This window comes from Nycticebus coucang, chromosome 10, assembly GCF_027406575.1.
Source record: "Nycticebus coucang isolate mNycCou1 chromosome 10, mNycCou1.pri, whole genome shotgun sequence".
NCBI lineage: Eukaryota > Metazoa > Chordata > Mammalia > Primates > Lorisidae > Nycticebus > Nycticebus coucang.
Window position 1 is genome coordinate 104,466,350 of NC_069789.1, and position 23,532 is coordinate 104,489,881.

The 23,532-nt window shown below is 45.7% G+C and overlaps 1 protein-coding gene and 1 pseudogene across 1 annotated transcript; both read left to right on the top strand.

Annotated features, from left to right (window-relative positions):
* Positions 1–82: 82 nt before the first annotated feature.
* CCT3 (chaperonin containing TCP1 subunit 3) lies at positions 83–22,599 on the top strand. Its single transcript, XM_053608306.1, has 14 exons — positions 83–337; positions 3,711–3,772; positions 4,482–4,532; positions 5,000–5,062; positions 6,941–7,037; positions 10,691–10,808; positions 12,373–12,559; positions 14,681–14,830; positions 15,338–15,470; positions 15,639–15,720; positions 20,036–20,216; positions 21,054–21,299; positions 21,532–21,663; positions 22,264–22,599. The coding sequence occupies exons 1-14, from the start codon at positions 307–309 to the stop codon at positions 22,366–22,368; spliced, it is 1,638 nt and encodes a 545-aa protein (XP_053464281.1). The 5' UTR covers positions 83–306; the 3' UTR covers positions 22,369–22,599.
* On the top strand, positions 7,098–7,996 carry LOC128595618 (40S ribosomal protein S26-like; annotated as a pseudogene).
* Positions 22,600–23,532: the final 933 nt, after the last annotated feature.

Sequence of the window (23,532 nt, forward strand, 5' to 3'; positions counted from 1 at the left end):
GTCGCACGAGGCCGGGCGCGGCCACCATATTGCCAAGCGCCTGTGCCTTCCCAAGGCCCCCATCGCGTTCTCTCTACCTAACTTGCCTTGCCTTTTTTTTGAAGGGGCGGGGCTAAAGTATCAATTGGTCTGTTTTCGTGCCGGTCAATGGCATGGGTGCTGTGATTGGCGGCAACTCGGCAAGTAGCGGGTTTAGTTGCAAGCCCTGAAGAGGTAGCGTTTCTTGGGCTTCTGTCTGGTTCTCTGTATCCAGAAGGTTCTGCCGGTTCTTCCAGCTTTCGGTACCCGGCTCTTCGTCGCGTCGCCATGATGGGCCATCGTCCCGTGCTCGTGCTTAGTGAGTTCTGGGGGAACCGGGGAAAAGACCCCCTTTTCGCCCTTCTTCCACACTTTCTAGTGCTGCTTGGCCCGGTCCCTCTCTGGTCTGGCTTCTGAGCCTTTCAGTCACTGTCCTCCTTTTGGAAGGCCCGCCTTCCGCCTTCCTCTTTTCCTTTGACCCAGTCATCTCCTTCACAAGCACAAACTGATTTTCGGCTCGTGAGCCTCGTCTCGCGTGCTGGTCCCGGCGGTGCTGCCCGTCTCGGGTTCCGTTTCTCGGCCCCGCCCTGCGCCCCGGCCGAGGTTACTTCCCGTGTGTCGCCGAGGGGTCGTACCGGTGCGGATTAGGCCTGGCCTTGTGTCCACGGCCCATCCATCAGTAGCAGTAATTGTTTCCTCGTGTGTTGCGAAGTTGATATTGTTTTCTCGTAGCCTGGTGAGGACTACATGAGATAAGTAGGTAAACTGCTCAAGTAGAACGTTTGACGAATAGCAGGTGCTATCCTTGGTCATTTTACGTTTCTTTTTTGCGACCGTAATTGAACAGCTTCTATTTCCGAAGTGACCGCGCTGCGCTGGTCTCAGGCACCGGTAGTCCTCTCCCTTGGCAGACGTCCCCACGTTGTTCACCAGTTGAGTTTTCCCTGATGTCTCGACTGTTATCTCTTCCCTTTGGGAACATCCTTTCCTTTTTTCCAGTGAGCGCCACCTCCATTGTTTTCCATTGGTGTGTTTTTGCCCGCTGTGTGACTCTGGCTTTATCCAGCAGGACCGCCCAGGACACCTGACCAGCCACTTCCCCTCCTTTACCGTCTCGCCTGCACTGAATGTTACTCCAGTTGCTACTCATTCTCTCTGTATCTGGGAAATAACTTTCAAAAGAAAAAAGATAGGCTTAACCCTGAAAAAAACAACCTATTCTGATAAATTGTAGGTCTGTGCAGATTTTTGGTTCCCACTGCCTGAGATAGAATTGAAATCCTAAGGGTTGTGGATAATAGAATTGTATGGACTGGGTCAAGAATTTACAGATTTAAATTGGAAGGGAGTGAAGAGGGAAAGGGAGAAGCGTGGTGTAGTGTTGGCTGGAACCTGGCTTGACTCCACTGGGACAGCGCTGGGGTGAGTGGTGCATCTGTAAAGCTTTTTTTGGGTCTGCATTAGTCTCAGGCCTTAGTGGCTATAACCAATTTCCAATCCCTATTGAAATATGCGGTCAGCTCTTACTGATGATGAGTGGGTTAGGGAGACAGTCTTGTTATGTGCAAGTATGGAGTGACCATATAATTTGTCTTCTAAACTTGAACGCTTGTGAGAAGGTGCGTTGTAATTCCACAGTAGGCTGTGGAAGCAGTATCAGTGATTATGCTGGGACTGTCAGAATGATTCTAATATCCAGGCAGGAAAATGTGAACCCCTAAACTCTTTCCTTGTTTTATATAAAGCAGTAATTGGTACTTTTTAGGGTCACATGATGTGAGAATCTGATAATGACTATGGAGCATCTTCCCAGGAAAAAAATTATATTATCTCATTTTCTCACATAATCTCATAGAGTTCACTGTTCCTTTGAAGCCCATCTGTGGATTTTATGAATCCCTGGTGCAAATACATGAATGTTCTGTTAGAGGGATAATATGAAACAAGATTCCAAAGTTAAACAATTATAGGTCATTTCTTTCTTTTTTTTTTTTAATTTTGAGACAGTCTGACTGTGTCTCCCTCAATAGAGTGCTATGGCATCACAGCTCACAGCAACCTCAAACTCTTGGGCTCAAGCAATTCTCTTGCCTCAGCCTCCCAAATAATAAAGAAGTAGATAGCCTTGGTGGCTCCTGTGGCTCAGTGAGTAGGGCGCCAACCCCATATACCAAGAGCAGCGGGTTCGAACCCAGCCGTGGCCAAATTGCGACAACAAAAAAATAGCCAGGCGTTGTGGCGGCTACTTGGGAGGCTGAGGCAAGAGAATCGCCTAAGACCAAGAGCTGGAGGTTGCTGTAAGCTGTGACACCACAGGTGAGACTGTCTCTAAAAAAAAAAAAAAAAAAAAAGAAGTAGTAGTAGATAGCCTTAAGTACATACTTTTTTTGAGACAGAGTCTCACTGTGGCATCACAGCTCACAGCAATCTCAAACTCTTGGGCTTAAGTGATTCTCTTGCCTCAGCCTCCCAAGTACCTGGGACTACAGGCACTTGCTTCAGTGTATGTGGCCAGCACCCTACTCACTGAGCTATGGGTGCAGAGCCTTTTTTTTTTTTTTTTTTTATTGTTGCAGTTTGGCCAGGGTTGGGTTCGAACTCACCACCCTCATTATATGGGGCCAGCACCCTACTCACTGAGCCACAGGCACTACCCTTTTTCTTTTCTTTTTTCTTTTCTTTCTTTTTTTTTTTTTTTTAATTAAATCATGGCTGTGTACATTTATGCGATCATGGGGCACTGTTTTTATACACTGGTTTTATAGACTGACATATTTTCATCCTGGTTAACATAGCCTTCCTGGCATTTTTTTCTTAGTTATTGTGTTAAGACATTTATATTCTACATTTACTAAGTTTCACATGTACCCTTGTAAGATGCACCGTAGGTGTAATCCCACCAATCACCCTCCCCCCCCCTTTTTTTTTTAAGGCAGTCTCACTCGCCCTGGGGTTGAATGCTATGGCATTATAGCTCACAGCAACCTCAAACTCTTGAGCTCAAGCAGTCCTCTTGGCTCAGCTTCGTGAGTAGCTGGAACTACAGGCACCTGCCACAACTCCAGGCTATTATTTAGAGATGGAGTCTTGCACTTGCTCAGGCTGGTACATACATTTCATAAACATTTATTTTGAGTTATAGTTTATATATATATAAAATAAGTGGCAAGGGTGTCCATAAAGTTCATGTGCAATTTACTATGGTAAACTATTTAAAATTGCACAGGAACTTTGTATCCACCTTGTATTTAAAGTGTACATACAGGGCGGCGCCTGTGGCTCAGTTGGTAAGGCGTGGACCCCATATGCCGAGGGTGGCGGGTTCAAACCCGGCCCCGGCCGAACTGCAACAAAAAAATAGCTGAAAATAGCTGGGCGTTGTGGCCGGCGCCTGTAGTCTCAGCTGCTCGGGAGGCTGAGGCAAGAGAATCGCTTAAGCCTAGGAGTTGGAGGTTGCTGTGAGCTGTGTGATGCCACGGCACTCTACCGAGGGCCACAAAGTGAGACTCTATCTCTACAAAAATAAAAAAAATAAATAAAGTGTACATACAATTTGATAAACTTTAATCTTTGTATATACCATGAAACCTGTGCTTTTTTTTTAATTTTCAAAGGCCAGGAAATAAATCGCTTGTATACAACAGGGCAGTCCTGGGCTGTGTTAACTTTTTTTTTTTTTTTATCTGTTTTAGGCCAGAACACAAAGCGTGAATCTGGAAGAAAAGTTCAGTCTGGAAACATCAATGCTGCTAAGGTATATCTTCTAAGCATTTATGTGGTTTGCCTCCAATTGTCTTCCCTTCTATATCTCTATTTGGTCATAGCTGTTCTTCACATGCATGTAGAATATATGTAACGTGAAATTAGGCAGAGGAAAAGTTGACTTTTATGACATTTCTGTGATGATGGTGATAGGAGGGAAGGAAACTCTTCCCCTTGGAGGATTAATAATCTCATATTAGCCTACACATAACTATTGCTATGTATTGATTTATAATATTCTGTTTGTGTTTGTCTCCTGTATTAGACTGAGTTACTTGAGAGGAACAACTGTATTAATTCTCTTTTGTATTCCTGGGGCCCACCATAGGTCCTGGATGGTACTTAGTAAATGTCTTTGGAATGAAATAGTGAAATACCCTCATACCTGATTTACAGTGGTGTGGAGGCTACTGAGGCCACTGTCATGGAAAGACTAAGATAAAGAGTTCTAATAATTTGGACTGCTGGGTAAACTGAAGCTCTGAGAGGGATGTCCCCTTTTTTCTTTTGAAAAGTCATTTCTTCATGTAGATATCCTGCAGTCTTTCTCAAGCTGGGCCAGGGAGTGGAGGGGAACAAAAACAGGAGCTAGCCACATGGTGTGCTGTATCCAGCCCTACTTTAGAGGTGTCATTGTTAAAGCACTGGCTCTGCAACCTCTTCACCTAACTCTCCAGCATTTTACCTTTTCTTTCCATTAGACTATTGCAGATATCATCCGAACATGTTTGGGACCCAAGTCCATGATGAAGGTAGGTTTATCTCTTATTAAAACTCTTAGACTGGGCAACATAATTTTACAATATTACTTAGAAGAGAACAGAATTAAAACTCTTAACACCATTTAAAAAAAAAAAAAAAACAACAAACTCTTAGACTGACTTGGCGCCTGTGGTTTAAGCGGCTAAAGTACCAGCCACATACACTTGAGCTGGCAGGTTCGAATTCAGCCCGGGCCCGCCAAACAACAATGACGGCTGCAACCAAAAAATAGCCGGATGTTGTGGCAGGCGCTTGTAGTCCCAGCTATTTGGGAGGCGGAGTCAGGAGAATCGTGAGCCCAGGAATTGGAGGTTGCTGTGAGCTGTGATGCCTTGGCACTCTACCCAGGGTGACAGCTTGAGGCTCTGTCTCAAAAAAATAAAAAAACCTCTTAGACTACAAATTTTCCTTTCTGTCATCTAAGTCATTCTAAGTACAATTTTTGCTTTTGTCATAGATGCTTTTGGACCCAATGGGAGGCATTGTGATGACCAATGATGGCAATGCCATTCTTCGAGAGGTGTGATTTTTTTTTTTTTTTTCCATTTGCTTTCTAACAATTTTATACATAAAAGACCTATTAAGGTGCATGTAAATGGTGATTAGTTTCTAAGCGTTACTGTAACAAATTACCACGAACTGATAGCTTAGAACAATAGAAGATGGGTGGCACCTGTGGCTCAGTGAGTAGGGCACCGGCCTCTCATGCCAAGGGTGGTGGGTTCCAACCTAGTTCCGGCCAAACTGCAACCAAAAAATAGCCAGGCATTGCGGCAGGTGCCTGGTAGTCCTAGCTACTCTGGAGGCTGAGACAAGAGAAGCGCCTAAGCCCAAGAGCTGGAGGTTGCTGTGAGCTGTGATGGCACGGCACTCTACCAAGGGCGACGAAGTGAGACTCTGTCTCTATTTTTAAAGAACAATAGAAGTTTACTGTCTGGGCGGCGCCTGTGGCTCAGTCAGTAGGGTGCCGGCCCCATATACCGAGGGTGGCAGATTCAAACCCAGCCCCGGCCAAACTGCAACCAAAAAAATAGCCGGGTGTTGTGGCGCACGCCTGTAGTCCCAGCTACTCGGGAGGCTGAGGCAAGAGAATCGCTTAAGCCCAGGAGTTGGAGGTTGCTGTGAGCTGTGTGAGGCCACGGCACTCTACCGAGGGCCATAAAGTGAGACTCTGTCTCTACAAAAAAAAAAAAAAAAGTTTACTGTCTGTTTTTTGTTTGTTTTGTTTGTTTTGGGTTTTTTTGTGGTTTTTGGCTGGGGCTAGGTTTGAACCACCACCTCCGGCATATGGGACAAGCGCCCTACCCCTTTGAGCCACAGGCACCACCCAGAAGTTTACTATCTTATAGAATGAAACTAGAAGTCTGAAATCAACATGTCAGTAGGGCCATGCTCCTTCTAAAGGCTGAGGGAAGAATCCTGCTTTGCCTTTTCTGGTTTCTGGTGGTTGCTGCCCATCCTTGGCATAAACTCAGTCTCTGCATCAGTCTTCATATGGCATTCTCATGGTGTGTCTCATACTATGAATGATTGAACTTAGGGGCGTGGTAATCCATCACAGCCTATCTTGACTTAATTGCATCTACAGAGATCTTATTGCCAAATAAGGTCAAATTCACAGGTTTGGGGGATTGGGACTTCATATCTTTTGGGAATGACAGTACAACCACAGTGGTGCCTCTAGTAAATAAAAGATACTGTTCTGTCTTCAAGAAGTTTTAGGCCAGGCTCAGAGGCTCACATCTATAATTCTAGCACTCTAGGAGGCCGAGGCATGTTGATTATCTGAGTTCAGGAGTTGGAGACTAGCCTGAGCCCAGAGCAAGACCTTGTCTCTAAAAATTGGCGGGCCCTTATACTCCCAGCTACTCAGGAGGTTGAGGCAAGAGAATTGTTTGAACCCAAGAGTTTGAGGTTGTTGTGAGCTATGATGCCATAGCACTCTACTGAGAGTGACAAAGTAAAACTATCTCAAAAAAAAAAAAAAAAAAAAGAGAGAAGAGAGAAATTTTAATCTTGTTTTTTGAGACGGGGGTCTCACTTCGTTGCCCTAGGCTAAAGTACCATCGTGTCACCCTGGCTCATAGCAGCCTCAAACTTCTGAGCTCAAGTAATCTTCCTGTTTACAGCCTCTGAGGACTGTAGACAGAGGCCATAACACCTGGATAATTTTTCTGTTTTTCGTAGAGACCATGTCTCCCTCTTGGCTCAGGCTGGTCTCTGACTTTTTAGCTCAAATGATCCTCTTGCTTCAGCTTCCCAAAGTATGGTAAAACAATAAAGGAAATGAAATGAGTATGGAAGCAAGAAGCTTGTGAGTTAGGTCCAAGCAGAATAAGTTAAGAGATCTTTGAATAGTGTTTATTCAGTGGTGATCTGCTTCCCTCTCCCCTCCAAGATTCAAGTCCAGCATCCAGCAGCCAAGTCCATGATTGAAATTAGCCGGACGCAAGATGAAGAAGTTGGAGATGGGACCACATCAGTAATTATTCTTGGTAAGAGGATAAAGAGGGAGGAAAAAATTTATATACTTTTCTCGCTTATTTTGGTAGAATATGAAGTACAAATTGTTTTTTTCTTTTTTTGGAGACAAAGTCTTACTTTGTCACCCTTCATGGAGAGCCCTGGTATCATAGCTCACAGCAGCATCAAACTCTTGGGCTTAAGTGATCCTCTTGACTCAGCTTCCCAAGTAGCTGGGACAGCATAGCACTCGGCTATTTTTATAGATGTGATCTCACTCTTGCTCAGGCTGACTTGAACTCTCTCTCCTAAGGATTCTTCTCGTGTAAGCATAGGGGTCTCGTGATATATAAGGGAGCCTGTTGGGAAACTGGATTCTCTTTCATGTCCTTGCTTCAAAGATGATAAAAGAAGGAACGCCTGGGTGGCGCCTGTGGCTCAGTCGGTAAGGCGCCGGCCCCATATACCATCAAGGGTGGCGGGTTCGAACCCAGCCCCAGCTGAACTGCAACAAAAAAATAGCTGGGCGTTGTGGCGGGCTACTCCGGAGGCTGAGGCAAGAGAATCACTTAAGCCCAGGAGTTGGAGGTTGCCGTGAGCTGTGTGATGCCATGGCAGTCTACCGAGGGCCATAAAGTGAGATTCTGTCTCTACAAGAAAAAGAAGGAACAATAGTCATGCTAAAAAGGGCCATGGCCATGTGCAACCTATTCGCTGCCCAAACTGATGCATGCCCAGAGACGAAGCTATAAAGAAGTTTGTCATTCAGAACATAGTGGAGGCCACAGCTGTCAGGGTTATTTCTAAAGCAAGTGTCTTTCACACCTATGTGCTTCCCAAGTGCTATGTGAAGGTACATAACTGTGTGAGTTATGCTGTTAACAGCAAGATAGTCAGGAACTGTTCTCTAGAAGCCCGCCAAGACCAAATACCTTTGCCCCCATTTAGACCTGCAGGTGCTACCCCATGACCTCCACCAAAGCCCATGTAAGGAGTTGAGTCCTTGAGTCCTAAAGAAAAATTACCCTTTCGGGGCTCGGCGCCTGTGGCTCAAGCGGCTAAGGTGCCAGCCACTTATACATGAGCTGACATGTTCGAATCTAGCCCGGGCCTGCCAAACAACAATGACGGCTGCAACCAAAAAATAGCCGGGCATTGTGGTGGGCGCCTATAGTCCCAGGTACTTGGGAGGCAGAGGCAGGAGAATTGCTTGAGCCCAGGAGTTGGAGGTTGTTGTGAGCTGTGATGCCACAGTACTCTACCCAGGGTGATAGCCTGGGGCTCTGTCTCAAAAGAAAAACAAAAAGAAAAATTATCCTTTTGGAAAAAATAAAATGGAAATTATACTTAAAAAAATATATGGCTTGGCTCCTGTGGCTCAAGCGGCTAAGGCGCCAGCCACATACACCAGAGCTGTCAGGTTCGAATCCTGGAACCTGCCAGGCAACAATGACAACTATAACCAAAAAATAGCCAGGCATTGTGGCAGGCACCTGTAGTCCCAGCTACTTGGGAGGCTGAGGCAAGAGAATCACTTAAGCCCAGGAGTTGGAGGTTGCTGTGAGTGGTGACACAATAGCACTCTACCCAGGGCAGGAGGCTCTGTCTCAAAAAAAAAAAAAAAGCTCAGGCAATCCACCTGCCTTGACCTCCTAGAATGGTAGGATTACAGGTAAAAGCCACTGTATCCAACCAGTACAAATTGCTTTTGAGCTTCATTTTTAGAATGGTGGGTTGGATGGAAATTTGGTTAAGAGTAACAATCAACCAATCACATCTTTAGATTCTGTTCGTTGTTTTGTTTTGGTTTTCTTTTTTTTTTTTTTTTTGAGACAAGAGTCTCAAGCTGTTGCCCTGGGTAAAGTGCTGTGTGGCATCACAGTTCACAGCAACCTCAAACTCTTGGGCTTAAGCAATTCTCTTGCCTCAGCCTTCCAAGTAGCTGGGACTACAGGTGCCCCCCACAATGCCTGGCTATTTTTTGGCAGGCACAGGCTGGATTCGAGCCCACCAGCTCCGTGTATGTGGCTGGCACCCAAGCTGCTGAGCTACAGGCGCTGAGCCAATACAGTTCTTCCTTTTTTTTAGCAGGCCCCAGGCCGGGTTCAAACCCAGCAGCTCCCAAGTATGTGGCCGGTACCCTAACCACTGAACTAGGTCCCCATAAATTCATTTCCTTTAAAGATTAAGAATTACAAAGTTGAGTGCAGTGGCTCATGCCTATAATGTTAACACTCTCAGCTCGGTGCCTGTGGCTCAAGCGGCTAAGGCACCAGCTACATACACCTGAGCTGGCGGGTTCTAATCCAGCCTGGGCCCACCAAACAACAATGACAGCTGCAACTGAAAAATAGCTAGGCGTTGTGACAGGTGCCTGTAGTCCCAGCTACTTGGGAGGTGGAGGCAGGAGAATCGCTTGAGTCCAGGAGTTGGAGGTTGTTGTGAGCTATGATGTCACAGCACGCTATCCAGGGTGACAGCTTGAGGCTCTGTCTCCAAAAAAAAAAAAAAAGTTAACACTCTCAGAGGCTGAGGTGGATGGATGGCCTGAGCCAGATCAAGACCTCATCTCTAAAAACCTAGCTGGATGTTGTGATGGGCATCTGTAGTCCCAGCTACTTGGGAGGCTGAGGTAAGAAAATCACTTAAGCCAAGGAGTTTGAGGTTTCTAGGAGCTATGATGTTACAGCACTCTATAGAGGGCGACAAAGTGAGACTCTCTCTCAATAAAACTAAACCCAAAGGCTGGGCACAGTGACTCATACCTGTAACCCAGCACACTGCGAGGCCAAGGCTGGTGGATTGATTGAGCTCACAAGTTTGAGATCAGCTGAGCAAAAGTGAGATACCCTGTCTCTACTAAAACAGAAAAACTAAGGCAAGAGGATCACTTGAGCCCAAGAGTTGGAGGTTGCTGTGAGCTGACGCCATGGCACTCCACCTAGGGCAACAGCTTGAGACTCTTTGTTTCAAAAAAAAAGACTGGTGGCGCCTGTAGCTCAAGTTGGTAGGGCACCAGCCATATATACACCATGGCTGGCAGGTTTGAACCCAGCCTGGGCCAGCGCTAAACCATGACAACTGCAACCAAAAAAACTAGCCGGGAGTTATGGGTGCCTGTAGTCCCAGTACTCGGGAGGCTGTGACAAGATCGCTTAAGCTAGTGGTTCACAACCTTCCTAATGCAGTGGCCCTTTAAAACTGTGCGTGTGGGTCACAAGAACCCACAGGAACCACTGGCTTAAGCCCAAATGTTTGAGGTTGCTCTGAGCTGTGACACCACGGCACTCAGGGCGACAGCTTTTGAGACTCTGTCTCAAAAAAAAAAAGACTAATCTTGGGCGGCGCCTATGGCTCAAGGAATAGGGTGCCGGTCCCATATGCCAGAGGTGGCGGGTTCAAACCCAGCCTCGGCCAAAAACCAAAAAAAAAAAAAGACTAATCCTCTAGAGGATAATTTTGTACATTTGGGAGGATATTCTTTCAGGTATCAGGTTTTATGTGTTTTTGTTTCTATGAGTTAGCTCAAAATAAATGTAAAACCTGGAATAGATAAGACAAATGGTATATCTTTTGGGGAAATCTGTTTCAGGAAAATAGGATATTTTTTAGAAGTGTAATGAAGTTCCCTTGTTATCTAGGTGCTTTTGAAAACATTACTGTGGTGTTTATTATCTCTTTTCAGCCGGGGAAATGTTATCTGTGGCTGAGCATTTCCTAGAACAGCAGATGCACCCAACAGTGGTGATCAGTGCTTACCACAAGGCATTGGATGATATGATCAACACTCTAAAGAAAATCAGGTATTGAGTGGGATCCGAAATGTGTAATATCAAATGTGAGAGGCCCAGAAAATTGATCTCTTCTTAGGTAGTAAAGGAACACCAGGCACACCTCTCTAACACACATGTGCACACACAGTAGCTTATACCCTAGTGTCATTTTGTGAAAAGGAGAAAAAGAAGTAAAAGTTTAGAAAATTGGCCAGGGGCCCAGGTGTGGTGGGCTCATGCCTATAATCCTGACACTCTGGGAGGTGGATTACTTGAGCTCATGGGTTTGAGATCAGCCCAAGCAAGAGTGAGACCCCATCTCTAAAAAATAACCGGACCAGGTGGTGCCTATAGTTCAGTGGGTAAGGTGCCAGTCACATAAACTGAGGCAGGCAGGTTTGAACCACACCCAGGCCTACTAAACAATAAGGCCAACTGCAACAAAAAAACAGCTGGCGTTGCGGGGGGTGTCTATAGTCCCAGTTACTTGGGAGGCTGAGGCAAGAAAATCACTTAAGCTGAAGAGTTTGAGGTTGCTGTGAGCTGTGATGCTACAGCACTCTACCGAGGGTGACATAGTGAAATTCTGTCTCCCCCCAAAAAAAGGGGTGGTGCCTGGGCGGCGCCTGTGGCTCAACGGGTAGGGCGCCGGTCCCATATGCCGGAGGTGGCGGGTTCAAGCCCAGCCCCGGCCAAAAAAAAAATATTTAAAAAAAAAAAAAAAGGGGTGGTGCCTGTGGCTCAGTGGGTAGGGTGCCCGCCCCATTTACTGAGGGTGGCGGGTTTGAACCCGGCCCCACCCAAACCGCAACAAAACTAGCCTGGTGTTGTGGGGGCACCTATGGTACCAGGTGCTAGGGAAGCTGAGGCAAGAGAATCGCTTAAGTCCAAGAGTTTGTGGTTGCTGTGAGTTATGATGCCATGGCTCTCTACTGAGGGTGACAAAGTGAGACTCTGTCTCAATAAAAAAAAAAAAAAAACTGACCAGAGTTATAAAAGGTGAATTTGTTTAGTTGAAGGTGTAGAAGTGTGATTTATTACTCCTGTAAAGAGGTATTAGACATGGGAACAGATTGCTTAGAGAATTAAGGCACTTTTCAAGGGATAGATTTGTTGTAATCTTGCTGAAAGCAAAAGGATGGGAAAAGATTACGGTATGTATACCTTATACTAAAGGTATACCTTTTAGCTTCCCACAAAAGAACAGATCCCCGGGCGGCGCCTGTGGCTCAGTGAGTAGGGCGCCAGCCCCATATGCCGAGGGTGGCGGGTTCAAACCCAGCCCCGGCCAAACTGCAACCAAAAAATAGCTGGGTGTTGTGGCGGGCGCCTGTAGTCCCAGCTGCTCGGGAGGCTGAGGCAAGAGAATCGTGTAAGCCCAAGAGTTAAGAGGTTGCTGTGAGCCATGTGACGCCACGGCACTCTACCTGAGGGCGGTACAGTGAGACTCTGTCTCTACAACAAAAAAAAAAAAAAAAAAAGAACAGATCCCCACATTCTACCTCTTGGCCATGGCTATGATACCAAGACATAGTGAGGAACTTCTTTATTCAATGTGCCTGCTTAGCGTATTATCTCATTTTGTCTTCTCTAGTACCCCCGTTGACATCAATAACCGTGATGTCATGCTAAACATCATCAACAGCTCTATTACTACCAAAGCCATCAGCCGGTGGTCCTCTTTGGCTTGCAACATTGCCCTGGATGCTGTCAAGACCGTACAGTATGAAGAGAATGGTCGGAAGGAGATTGACATCAAAAAATATGCAAGAGTGGAAAAGGTAAATGTTTCTAGTGTGTGCTTTGGAGACAAACTATTTCCTAGTGTGAATCATTTCACTTGAGGGGGAAATATTAATAGTTTTAAATCAGGCTTAGCGCCTGTGGCTCAAGCGCTAAAGCGCCAGCCACATACACCTGAGCTGGTAGGTTCGAATCCAGCTCAGCCAAACAATAATGATGGCTGCAACCCAAAAAAATAGCCGGGCGTTGTGGGCGCCTGTAGTCCCAGCTACTTGGGAGGCAGAGACAGGAGAATCGCTTGAGCCTAGGAGTTGGAGGTTGATGTGAGCTGTGATGCCACAGCACTCTGCTGAGGGTGACATAATGAGACTGTCAAAAAAAATAAATAGGGGCTTGGCACCTGTGGCTCAATCGGCTAAGGCGCCAGCCACATACACCTGAGCTGGCAGGTTCGAATCCAGTCTGGGTCTGCCAAACAACGATGGCTGCAACCAAAAAATAGCCGGGCTTTGTGGCAGGTACCTGTAGTCCCAGCTACTTGGGAGGTGGAGGCAGGAGAATCGCTTGAGCCCAGGAGTTGGAGGTTGCTTTGAGCTGTGATGCCACAGCACTCTACCCAGGGTGGCAGGTTGAGGCTCTGTCTCAAAAAATAAATTAATTAATTAAGTAAATAAGGCAGCTCCTGTGGCTCAGTGAGTAGGGCGCCAGCCCCATATACCGAGGGTGGCAGGTTCAAACCCAGCCCCGGCCAAACTGCAACAACAAAGAAATAAAATACAAAAAAAAGATATCATGGCTTGGCGCCTGTGGCTCAAGCAGCTAAGGTGCCAGCCACATACACCTGAGCTGGTGGGGTCTAATCCAGCCCGGGCCTGCCAAACAACAATGACGGCTACAACCAAAAATAGCTGGGCGTTGTGGTAGGCACCTATAGTCCCAGCTACTAGAGAGGCAGAAGCAGGAGAATCGCTTGAGCCCAGGAGTTGGAGGTTGCTGTGAGCTGTGGTGCCATAGCACTCTACCCAGGGTGACAGCTTGAGGCTCTGTCTTAAAAAAAAAAAAGTTTTCTAGAACTATACTTGATACCTGGAAAATAAAAACCTATATAAGCTCCCAAAGAGGAATTTTTGAAAGAATTTTGTGACCTTCACTGCTATCCCTACACAAAATTTGATGGCAAGGGAAGACTTATTGTAAGGCTTCTATCTCCACTTACTTTTTTTTGAAGGGGGTAGTCTCACTATGTTGCCCAGGCTGGTCTTGAGCTTCTTCTGGCCTCAAGTGATCTTCCAGCGTTGTCCTTTCAGAGTGCTAAGATTATAGGCGTGAGCTACCATACCCAGGCTCTGCTTAATTTTTTTTTTTTTTTAAGAGACTAGAGTCTCACTTTATCGCCCTTGGTAGAGTGCTGTGGCCTCACAGCAACTACCAGCTCCTGGGCTTAGGTGATTCTCTTGCCTCAGCCTCAGGAGTAGCTGGGATTTAAGATGTTAAAAGTAAATAGAAAAATTAGCTAGGCATTGTGGTGGGCTCTTGTAGTCCCAGCTAGTTGGGAGGCTGAAGCAAGAGGATTGTTTGAGCCCAGGAATTTCAGGTTGCTGTGAGCTATGACATCACAGCACTCTACCCAGGGTGACAGAGTGGGACTCTTATCTCAAGAAAAAGAGAAGAAAAAGGTAAAAGTAAGAAAATTAGCTGGGCGCAGTGGCACACACCTATAGTCCCAAGTGCTCTGGAGTCTGAAGTAGGCGGATCACTTGAGCCCTGGAGTTAGAAATAGTTTTGAGCTTATGATAATGCCACTGTGCTCTAGCTGGAACCTAACCCTGGTTCAAAAAAAAGTTAAAGCTTATGGCCAGTAGGTGGAACCCCAAGTCTAAAATTTTCTGCTTGATTATCTTTGAGGAAGTAAGAAAAGACCTAAGCCCTTCTAAATCTTTTGTCAAGACACTAAATTTCTGTGGATCTTATCTAACCTTCAAATTGGGTATCTTGATCCAAGATTGGTATGCCTCCCAAAGGAGAAAAAAAAGCAACCATATTTTGTTTTTGAGCTGAAACTTGAATAGTGGTCATTTGGGAAAGATGAACATCCCGGAGGGGAGTTGAGAAATTGTCTCCTCTTAGTTGTGAAATAAAGTGGATTGTCTATTGCTCAGATACCTGGGGGTATCATTGAAGACTCGTGTGTCTTACGTGGAGTGATGATTAACAAGGATGTGACCCATCCACGAATGCGGCGCTACATCAAGAACCCTCGGATTGTGTTGCTGGATTCTTCTCTGGAGTACAAGAAAGGGGAAAGCCAGGTAAGGCTCCTGGCTCTGTATCTTAAGATGGATGCTAGAATCTGACTGCTAGTATGGACAGGGGATATAAAAGTTACGTGTTTTGCATGCCTACTCTGCTGTTTACTGTCCTTTGACTCTCAAAACATTGCTTTAAATTGACTCCCATTTTGTGGATGAGGGATCTGAAGCTCAGAAAAGTTAAATTGAAACTCATAATTTCCATGTACCCAGGCAGGACGGAAGTAAATGCTGAGCTGGATGGGCAGAGACCTCAGAAAGGCCAAACTCACCAGTAATTGCTATGTTACTTTGAGTTCTAATTATCATTTGGTAATGAAGGAATTAAACTAGATGATAGTAAGTGGTAAACTGGCTTATAGAAGTGGGAGGTCACAGCTTTATCATCATTCTGACTCTTTTGGGATACATGAGAGGATTGTGTAGGAGGAATATAATGTGAAACTGAAGAGCCTAAGCAGTCCAGGGATTTTTTAAAATCAGAATGAACGTTTCTTTGCCCTACAGACTGACATTGAGATTACACGAGAGGAAGACTTTACCCGAATCCTCCAGATGGAAGAAGAGTATATCCAGCAGCTCTGTGAGGACATTATCCAGCTAAAGCCTGATGTGGTCATCACGGAAAAGGGCATCTCAGGTAAGTTTTCATTAATTTTTCCAGCCTACCTTTGAGAGATAATGTGAAAGTGGGTAATTTTTTTCTACTCATGTTAGTGTAGACTAATAAACTGTGTGGTAGTAAGAGTACTTTGAGGATTAAATCAGTTCAGAACCTACGGTGACACTTCTACTCTTGGATTTACAGATTTAGCTCAGCACTACCTCATGCGGGCCAATATCACAGCCATTCGTAGAGTCCGGAAGACAGATAATAATCGCATTGCTAGGTGAGTAGGCCAGGTAAAAGTAAGATACTTTCCCCTACCTCCTACCTGTGTTTCCTTTTGTAGCTATGTAATGTAGTTACCATTACCTGGAAAGGTGTAATATAGGATATAGTAACAGGTGAAAATAACCTGGGCTTGGCTGTCTGCCCTGTTCAGAAGTCCTCTAGTCCAGCAGTTACCTACTGCTTAGGTTTCTTCTGCGCTACTCCTAATCATTAGTGAGCAACTTGTACTTAGATGTCTATAATTGTTAACATTGGTAAGTGTCCATTACATTTCTAAATAACTATCAAAGAGTTGTTTCTTGTTATTATAATGATTGTTTGTCTCACTTGTGGCATCATAGCTTACAGCAACCTCGAACTCTTGGACTCAAGAAATTCTCTTACCTTAGACTCCCAAGTAGCTGGGACTACAGGACCCAGCCACAATGCCTGGCTGTTTTTAGAGACGGGGTATCACTCTAGCTCAGGCTGGTTTCCTTAGGCAATCCACCCACCTTGGCCTTTCAGAGTTCTAGGATTACAGACATGAGCCACTGTGCCCAGGCGCGTGATGATTTTGAATGAACATTTCCACTTTAGTCTGGAGACAGTCTCAGGCTGTTGCCCTGGGTAGAGTGCCATGGCATAATACCTCACAGCAACCTCTAACTCCTGGGCTCAAGCAAGCTTCTTGCCTCAGTTTTTCTATTGTTAGTAGAGATGAGGTCTCACTTTTGCTCAGGCTGGTCTCAAACTCGTGGGCTCAAGCCCAGAGTGCTAGGATTACAGGCGTGAACCAGTACGCCAAGCCTCTTTTGAGACAGCATCTCACTTGGTCACCCTTCGTACAGTGCCATGGCATCCTAGTTCACAGCAACCTCAAACTTTTGGATTCAAGTGATCTTCTTCCCTCAGCTTCCCGAGTAGCTGGGACTGCAGGTGCCCGCCACAACACCCAGATACTTTTTAGAGATAGGATCTTGCTCTGGCTCAGGCTGATCTCAAAACTGTAAGTTCAGGCAGTCCACCTGCCTCAGCCTCCCACTTGCTGGGATTACAGGCATAAGCCACCATGCCTGGCCAGTTCTTGAATTTCTTTTCTTTTTCTTTTTCTTTTTTTTTTTTTTTTTTTTTTTTTTTGAGGCAGTCTCACTGTTTCACCTTGGGTATAGTGCCGCGGCGTCACAGCTCACAGCAACCTCAAACTTTGGGCTTAAGGAATCCTCTTGCCTCAGCCTCTCAAGCAGCTAGGACTACAGGTGCCTGCTACAACGCCAGGCTATTTTTTGGTTGTAGTTGTCATTGTTTGGCAGGCCTGGGCTGGATTTGAAACTGCCAGCTTCTTGGGTGGCGCCTGTGGCTCAGTCGGTAAGGCGCCGGCCCCATATACCAAGGGTGACGGGTTCAAACCCAGCCCCGGCCAAACTGCAACCGAAAAATAGCCGGGTGTTGTGGCAGGCACCTGTAGTCCCAGCTACTCGGGAGGCTGAGGCAAGAGAATTGCTTAAGTCTGGGAGTTGGAGGTTGCTGTGAGCTGTGTGAGGCCACGGCACTCTACCGAGGGCCATAAAGTGAGACTCTGTCTCTACAAAAAAAAAAAAAAAGAAACTGCCAGCTTCAGGGTATATGGCTGGTGCCCTAGCTGCCGAGCTAGCTCTTGAATTTCTTAAAGATCATGACTTAAGACTCAGTGCCTGTAGCTCAAGCAGCTAAGGCGCCAGCCACGTACCAGAGCTGGCAGGTTCAAATACAGCCTGGGACTGCCAAACAACAATGACAATTACAACCAAAAAATAGCTGGGCATTGTGGTGGGTGCCTGTAGTCCCAGCTACTTGGGAGGCTGAGGCAAGAGAATCGCTTAAGTCCAGGAGTTGGAGGTTGCTGTGAGCTGTGACGCCAAGGCACTCTACCCAGGGCAACAGCTCGAGGCTCTGTCTCAAAAAAATAAATAAATAAAGATCGTGACTTGAAACTGTTTACCTCACTCTCTCCACCCATTTCCCCATATCCATAATCTCTTCCATGATTCTCTTGATTGGTTCTGCTATAAACCCTGTGAAGTCATATACAATATCTTGACAGTTCTGCAGGCATTTGTTTTGGTGTTGGTGGCTTTCACAGGTTTTTTTACAATGATGGCATCTCTAGCAGTACAATTTTTTGGTACTCTTTTGATGTTGCATTAGGGTTCTCTTTCACATTGTTGAAAAGCCTTACAGGTCCTTCTGACCCCCTGATCTAGATGCTGAATTACAGGTACTATGTTTAGGGACAAATAGACCATTTTGACACTTAGAATGTTTAACTCCTGGGGCTTGGTTTGGCCAAGGGCATGGTCCAGTATCAAAAGAACTTAAAAGACAATCCCTTTTTGATGGGTACCTTTGTGACTTCAGTGACAAAGCATCAATGTGGAACCAATTCAGAAAAAGTGTTCTCATCCAGGGCTCCTTGTACAACCAGAAGACTGGCAGCTAGTACTTACCTTCCCCTTCAGGACTCCTTTCAACTGAGCAATTTTCTTTTTTTTTTTTTTTGAGAGAGAGCCTCAAGCTGTCACCCTGGATAGAGTGCTGTGGCGTCACAGCTCACAGCAACCTCCAACTCCTGGGCTCAAGCGAGTCTCCTGCCTCCACCTCCCAAGTAGCTGGGACTACAGGCGCCCGCCACAACGCCCAGCTATTTTTTGGTTGTACCAGTCGTTGTTTGGCGGGCCCAGGCTGGATTTGAACCTGCCAGCTCAGGTGTACGTGGCTGGCGCCTTAGCCGCTTGAGCCACAGGCGCCAAGCCACAACTGAGCAATTTTCTTTTTTTTTTTTTTTTTTTTTTGGCCAGGGCTGGGTTTGAACCCGCCACCTCCGGCATATGGGACCGGCGCCCTACTCCTTGAGCCACAGGCGCCGCCTGAGCAATTTTCTTAGTGGTGTCTGGGAACTCATCTGCTGCCTCTTGGTCAGAAAAGGACGTTTCTCTTGTTATGTTGACATTCTTTAAGGTAGATCTCTCTCTGGCTCGGTGCCGGTAGCTCAGCGGCTAGGGCGCTGGCCATATACACCAGACCTGGCAAGTTCAGACTGCCTGGGTCTGCCAAACAACAGTGACAACAACAAAAAAAATAGCGAGTGTTGTGGCGGGCACCTGTAGCCCCAGCTGCTTGGGAGGCTGAGGCAACAGAATCGCTTAAGCCCAAGCGTTGGAGGTTGCTGTGAGCTGTGATGCCATAGCACTCTATCAAGGGCGACATAATGAGACTCTGTCTCAAAAAAAAAAAAGACCACTATTTATAATTATCAAACCATCTTTTGCTGGCACTGAGTTTTCCAGCTTTATATCCTTCACCTTTTGCTTTACATGATGATTTCAGTTTTTCTTGACTCATATTCAAAGCATGCTTTTCTTACGGTGATCGTGTACTTACATAAAAGCTACAGTTTCAGTATAAGAAAAAGGCGCCTTGCAAAAAGTGCAAGGTTTTTGGATCTGCTGGGATAGCTACAATGACAGTTTCACATATTTCTTTTTAAAACAGTGGTCCTTATTCTAGATTCATTTATCTTAAATGGCAGGTACCTGTGGTTGCAAATCCCAATGTACAGTATATGTACAGCAATTCATTTTTTCTTCATAGTATCACCACTTTTGCTTCTTGGGAGCCCTTCCCATCATCACGAGTGGCACTTGGTATGAGTCTCAAGTTGTACAGTGTTGCACTAGGCACAATGAAAAATAGATGAGGACCACAAAAAATGACTTTTTGTTGCCATATTATGCAGTTCACTGGGAAAGGAACTACTTGGAGATGACTAACATCTCCTTTTAAACAGATTCTGGCAACACTTGAGCTCACCATAATAGCAGTAGGAAATAACTATGAAATTATAGTAGTACAGAACATGTAGTACAGTTATACAGTTTTGATTTAATACTGCATCATATTTTATGCATTCATGACAAATGATGTTTCTTCTTTTTTAGACAGTCTCATTTTGTCACCCTTAGTAGAGTGCTATGGTGTCAGCTCACAGAAACCTCCAGCTCTTGGGCTAAGGCGATTCTCTTGCCTCAGCCTCCTGAATAGCAGGGACTACAGGCTCCCGCCACAACACCTGGCTATTTTTCTTTGTTGCAGTTTGGCCAAGTCCAGGTTCGAACCTACCACCCTTGGTATATGGGGCCAGCGCTCTACTCACTGAGCCACAGGCTCCACCCTATAAATGATGTTTCTAGCAATCTGCTTTTGCCTTTATCCCTAGCTGTAGACCCTAGAAACTAGGGAGATGCATAAGTATCTGAAATTAACTGCTTCACCCCATCCCTTCCTCCCAACAGAGCCTGTGGTGCCCGGATAGTTAGCCGACCAGAGGAACTGAGAGAGGATGATGTTGGAACAGGAGCAGGCCTGTTGGAAATCAAGAAAATTGGAGATGAGTACTTTACATTCATCACCGAGTGCAAAGACCCCAAGGCCTGCACCATTCTCCTTCGGGGGGCCAGCAAAGAGATTCTTTCAGTGAGTCAGCCTTGGAAGTATGATCATATGGAAGTAGATCATTTCATGTTAGTGTTTCCCAGAGGGCCTAAAATCATCATGTTGCCAATTTAAACTGGGACTCTTGAGCTCAAGAGCTGGAGGTTGCTGTGAACTATGACACCAGGGTCAACAAAGTAAGACTGTGTCTGAAAAGTCCCCGCCCCACCTCCATTTTCACCTCCCTGGCAGTTACTATTTGTTATGTTGAAATTATAAATGTTACTTTTTTTTTTCCCCCTCATTGAGGCTAGGGAACTTTCCCAGAGGCACCTAGCTAGTAAGTAGGACAGAGTTTCCATGATACCATGCAGCCTCCTAAAGTAAACAGGGACAGAATAGGCTTATAGCTCTGTTCATCACAATAGACAAGACACCCCCCCATCCTTTTGCAGTTAAATAGCATCTGCCCTGTATAATGGGTTCCAAGGAAATTTCCTTTTTTTTTTTTTTTTTTTGAGACAGTCACCCTTGGTTGAATACAGCTCATAGCAACCTCAAACTCTTGGGCTTAAGCGATTCTCTTGCCTCAGCCTCCCATATAGCTGGGACTACAGGTGCCCGCACAACACCCAGCTATTTTTTTGTCGTCGTCATTGTTGTTTAGCAGTCCCGGGCTGGGTTAAAACCCACCAGCCCCAGTGCATGTGACCAGCACCTCAACCACTGAGCTATGGGCACCAAGCCCCAAAGACCTTTCCTAGTTGCCCTCCTTAGTGGTAACTAGTAAAGGTTGGCAGTCAGGAAGTCCTTTGATGCCTCATATTTTTCCATGGGTTATCGAGCTTCGGCTTCATAAAGTGTGTTTGATTCTCCAAGGAAGTAGAACGCAACCTCCAGGATGCCATGCAAGTGTGTCGCAACGTTCTCCTGGACCCTCAGCTGGTGCCAGGGGGTGGAGCCTCTGAGATGGCTGTGGCCCATGCCTTGACAGAGAAATCTAAGGCCATGACTGGTGTGGAACAGTGGCCATATAGAGCTGTTGCACAGGCGCTAGAGGTCATCCCCCGTACCCTGATCCAGAACTGTGGAGCTAGCACCATCCGTCTACTTACCTCCCTTCGGGTAAGTTCCTCCCAATCATTACCTTGATGGAGGTAGGGAAAGCTATATTGGATGGTTTGCATCTAAGTTCTCCCTATAGTTTGTTCCCTTAAAATCTTTTCCTTTTGATCTTTGACTTAAAGTCATTGCCATTTTCCCTTATCCCTTCCCTATCCTGTACTTTTGATGTAGTTTTGTACCTAATGTTCCTGTATTTTCCCCTTTCATTTACTTCTGCCTCTTGCAATTACAGGCCAAGCATACCCAGGAGAACTGTGAGACTTGGGGCGTAAATGGTGAGACTGGAACTTTGGTGGACATGAAAGAATTGGGCATATGGGAGCCATTGGCCGTGAAGCTGCAGACATATAAGACAGCAGTAGAGGTGAGGCACCTTAAGATGCTTGCATGCTATTTTCAGAATAACCAGAAAGTAGTGTGGGTGTAGAAGGCAGAGTATTCTACAAAGGTCTCCTAAGGAATTCTACCCCCGTGCTTATCTTTAACTCATACAGAAAGTGAGGTAACATAGCATAAGCCACATCTGTGCTTAGGGAGAACTGGGAATTGCATTTACATTCAAGGATGATGGCTTGGTGCCTGTAGAACAGTGGTTATGGCACCAGGCACATACACTGAGGCTGGCAGGTTCAAACCTGGCCCAGGCCAGCTAAACAACGACAACTGCAACAAAAAATAGCTAGGCATTTTGACAAGCACCTGTAGTCCCAGATACTCTGAAGGCTGAGGCAAAAGAATCACTTAAGCCCAAGAGTTGGAGGTTGCTGTGAGCTATGACCCTACGGCACTCAGGCGACATAATAAGACTATGTCTCAACAACAACAACAACAAAAGACTCTGAGGAGGTAGATTTAAGATAAAATAGTAATCCTATGGGAGGAGCTAGGTGATAAGTCTAAAAGAAAACACTATCTTTCCCTTCTCTGCTGACCTCTTTGATTGAGTCTGTTGTCTTTCTCCTAGACGGCAGTTCTGCTACTACGGATTGATGACATCGTCTCAGGCCACAAAAAGAAGGGTGATGACCAGAGCCGGCAAGGCGGGGCTCCTGATGCTGGCCAGGAGTGAGTGCTGGGCAAAGTGACTTCAACGCACAAAACCAGCAAAGTCTCCCCCTTTCCTGAGCCAGAGTGCCAGAAACACTGTGGACATCTTTGTTTGGAAGGGATCAAATTGAGGGGCAGTCCCCAGTCCCTTTCTGTCCCAGCTCAGTTTGCAAAAAGCACTGACATGTAATTCTTCTCTATTGTAAGGTTTCCATTTAGTTTGCTTCCGATGATTAAATCTTAAGTCATTTGAGAGAGTTGTGTGTTTTTTAACTTGGGGTCATATCTCTACCTCCTGACGAAGAGAAAACCATACTAGGGAAAAAGGGAGACAAGAATGAGCTCATTTAGTCTCTTTGGCCTTCTTGAAGAGTATTCATCTGACTTCTTGGTAGATCTTGGGTGGGAAGACCCTTTTGGAGTTCTCAGGATGATAACCGTGAAGTTTATGAAGTTCCCCATCTGTAGTGGGAGGTAGAACAACATTCAATATGTGCTAAGCTCTGGGGTTTGTCCTGAAGGACATAAAGCATCTTTGTTATATAATTTTCAGACTTTCCCTACTTTACCTGAAGTTCTTTTTCTTTGTCCTCTCCCAACGTTCTTTCTGATTCCAGGCTATATTTGGGCCTGCTGAAGTTCTCATGCCAGAATTGTGTCGCAGACCTCTGCCTTCCATGATGGCATAAAATATTCAGATCTCATTGTATGCTTTGTTTTTATGGGATGGGTCTGAGTTATTGGCCCTGGGTTGGTAGAACAAGGTGGGGCTGGCCTCTGACCTCTTGATTATCCTCCCTCTTGTCATGTGGCCTTCCACCTCCCCTTTGTGCTTGTGACTCATAAATTCCGCATTGTTTTTCTCTTCCCTGACCACAGGACCAAGGTCATAGTAAGTTGGGTATGTAGTACAGTGACAGTACCATCTAACAGATGTTCCCTAGTCATTTTGCATGTTAAGTGATTATCACAACTGCCTTGTAAAGTAGGTTGTGATATCCCCCCTTTTGTGATGAGGAATCTAAAGCATAAAGTAACTTGTTTGAGGGTCTCAAAGTTGGCAAGTGGCAGACCTAGAGTTCATACTGGGTAGTTTGGCTCTGGAAGCCACCCTGGCTGAACTCAATGGGAGGAGAGGGCCCCCGAGGGAGACCCCTTTGCTCTGTTCCATGGAACAAGGGTTCAA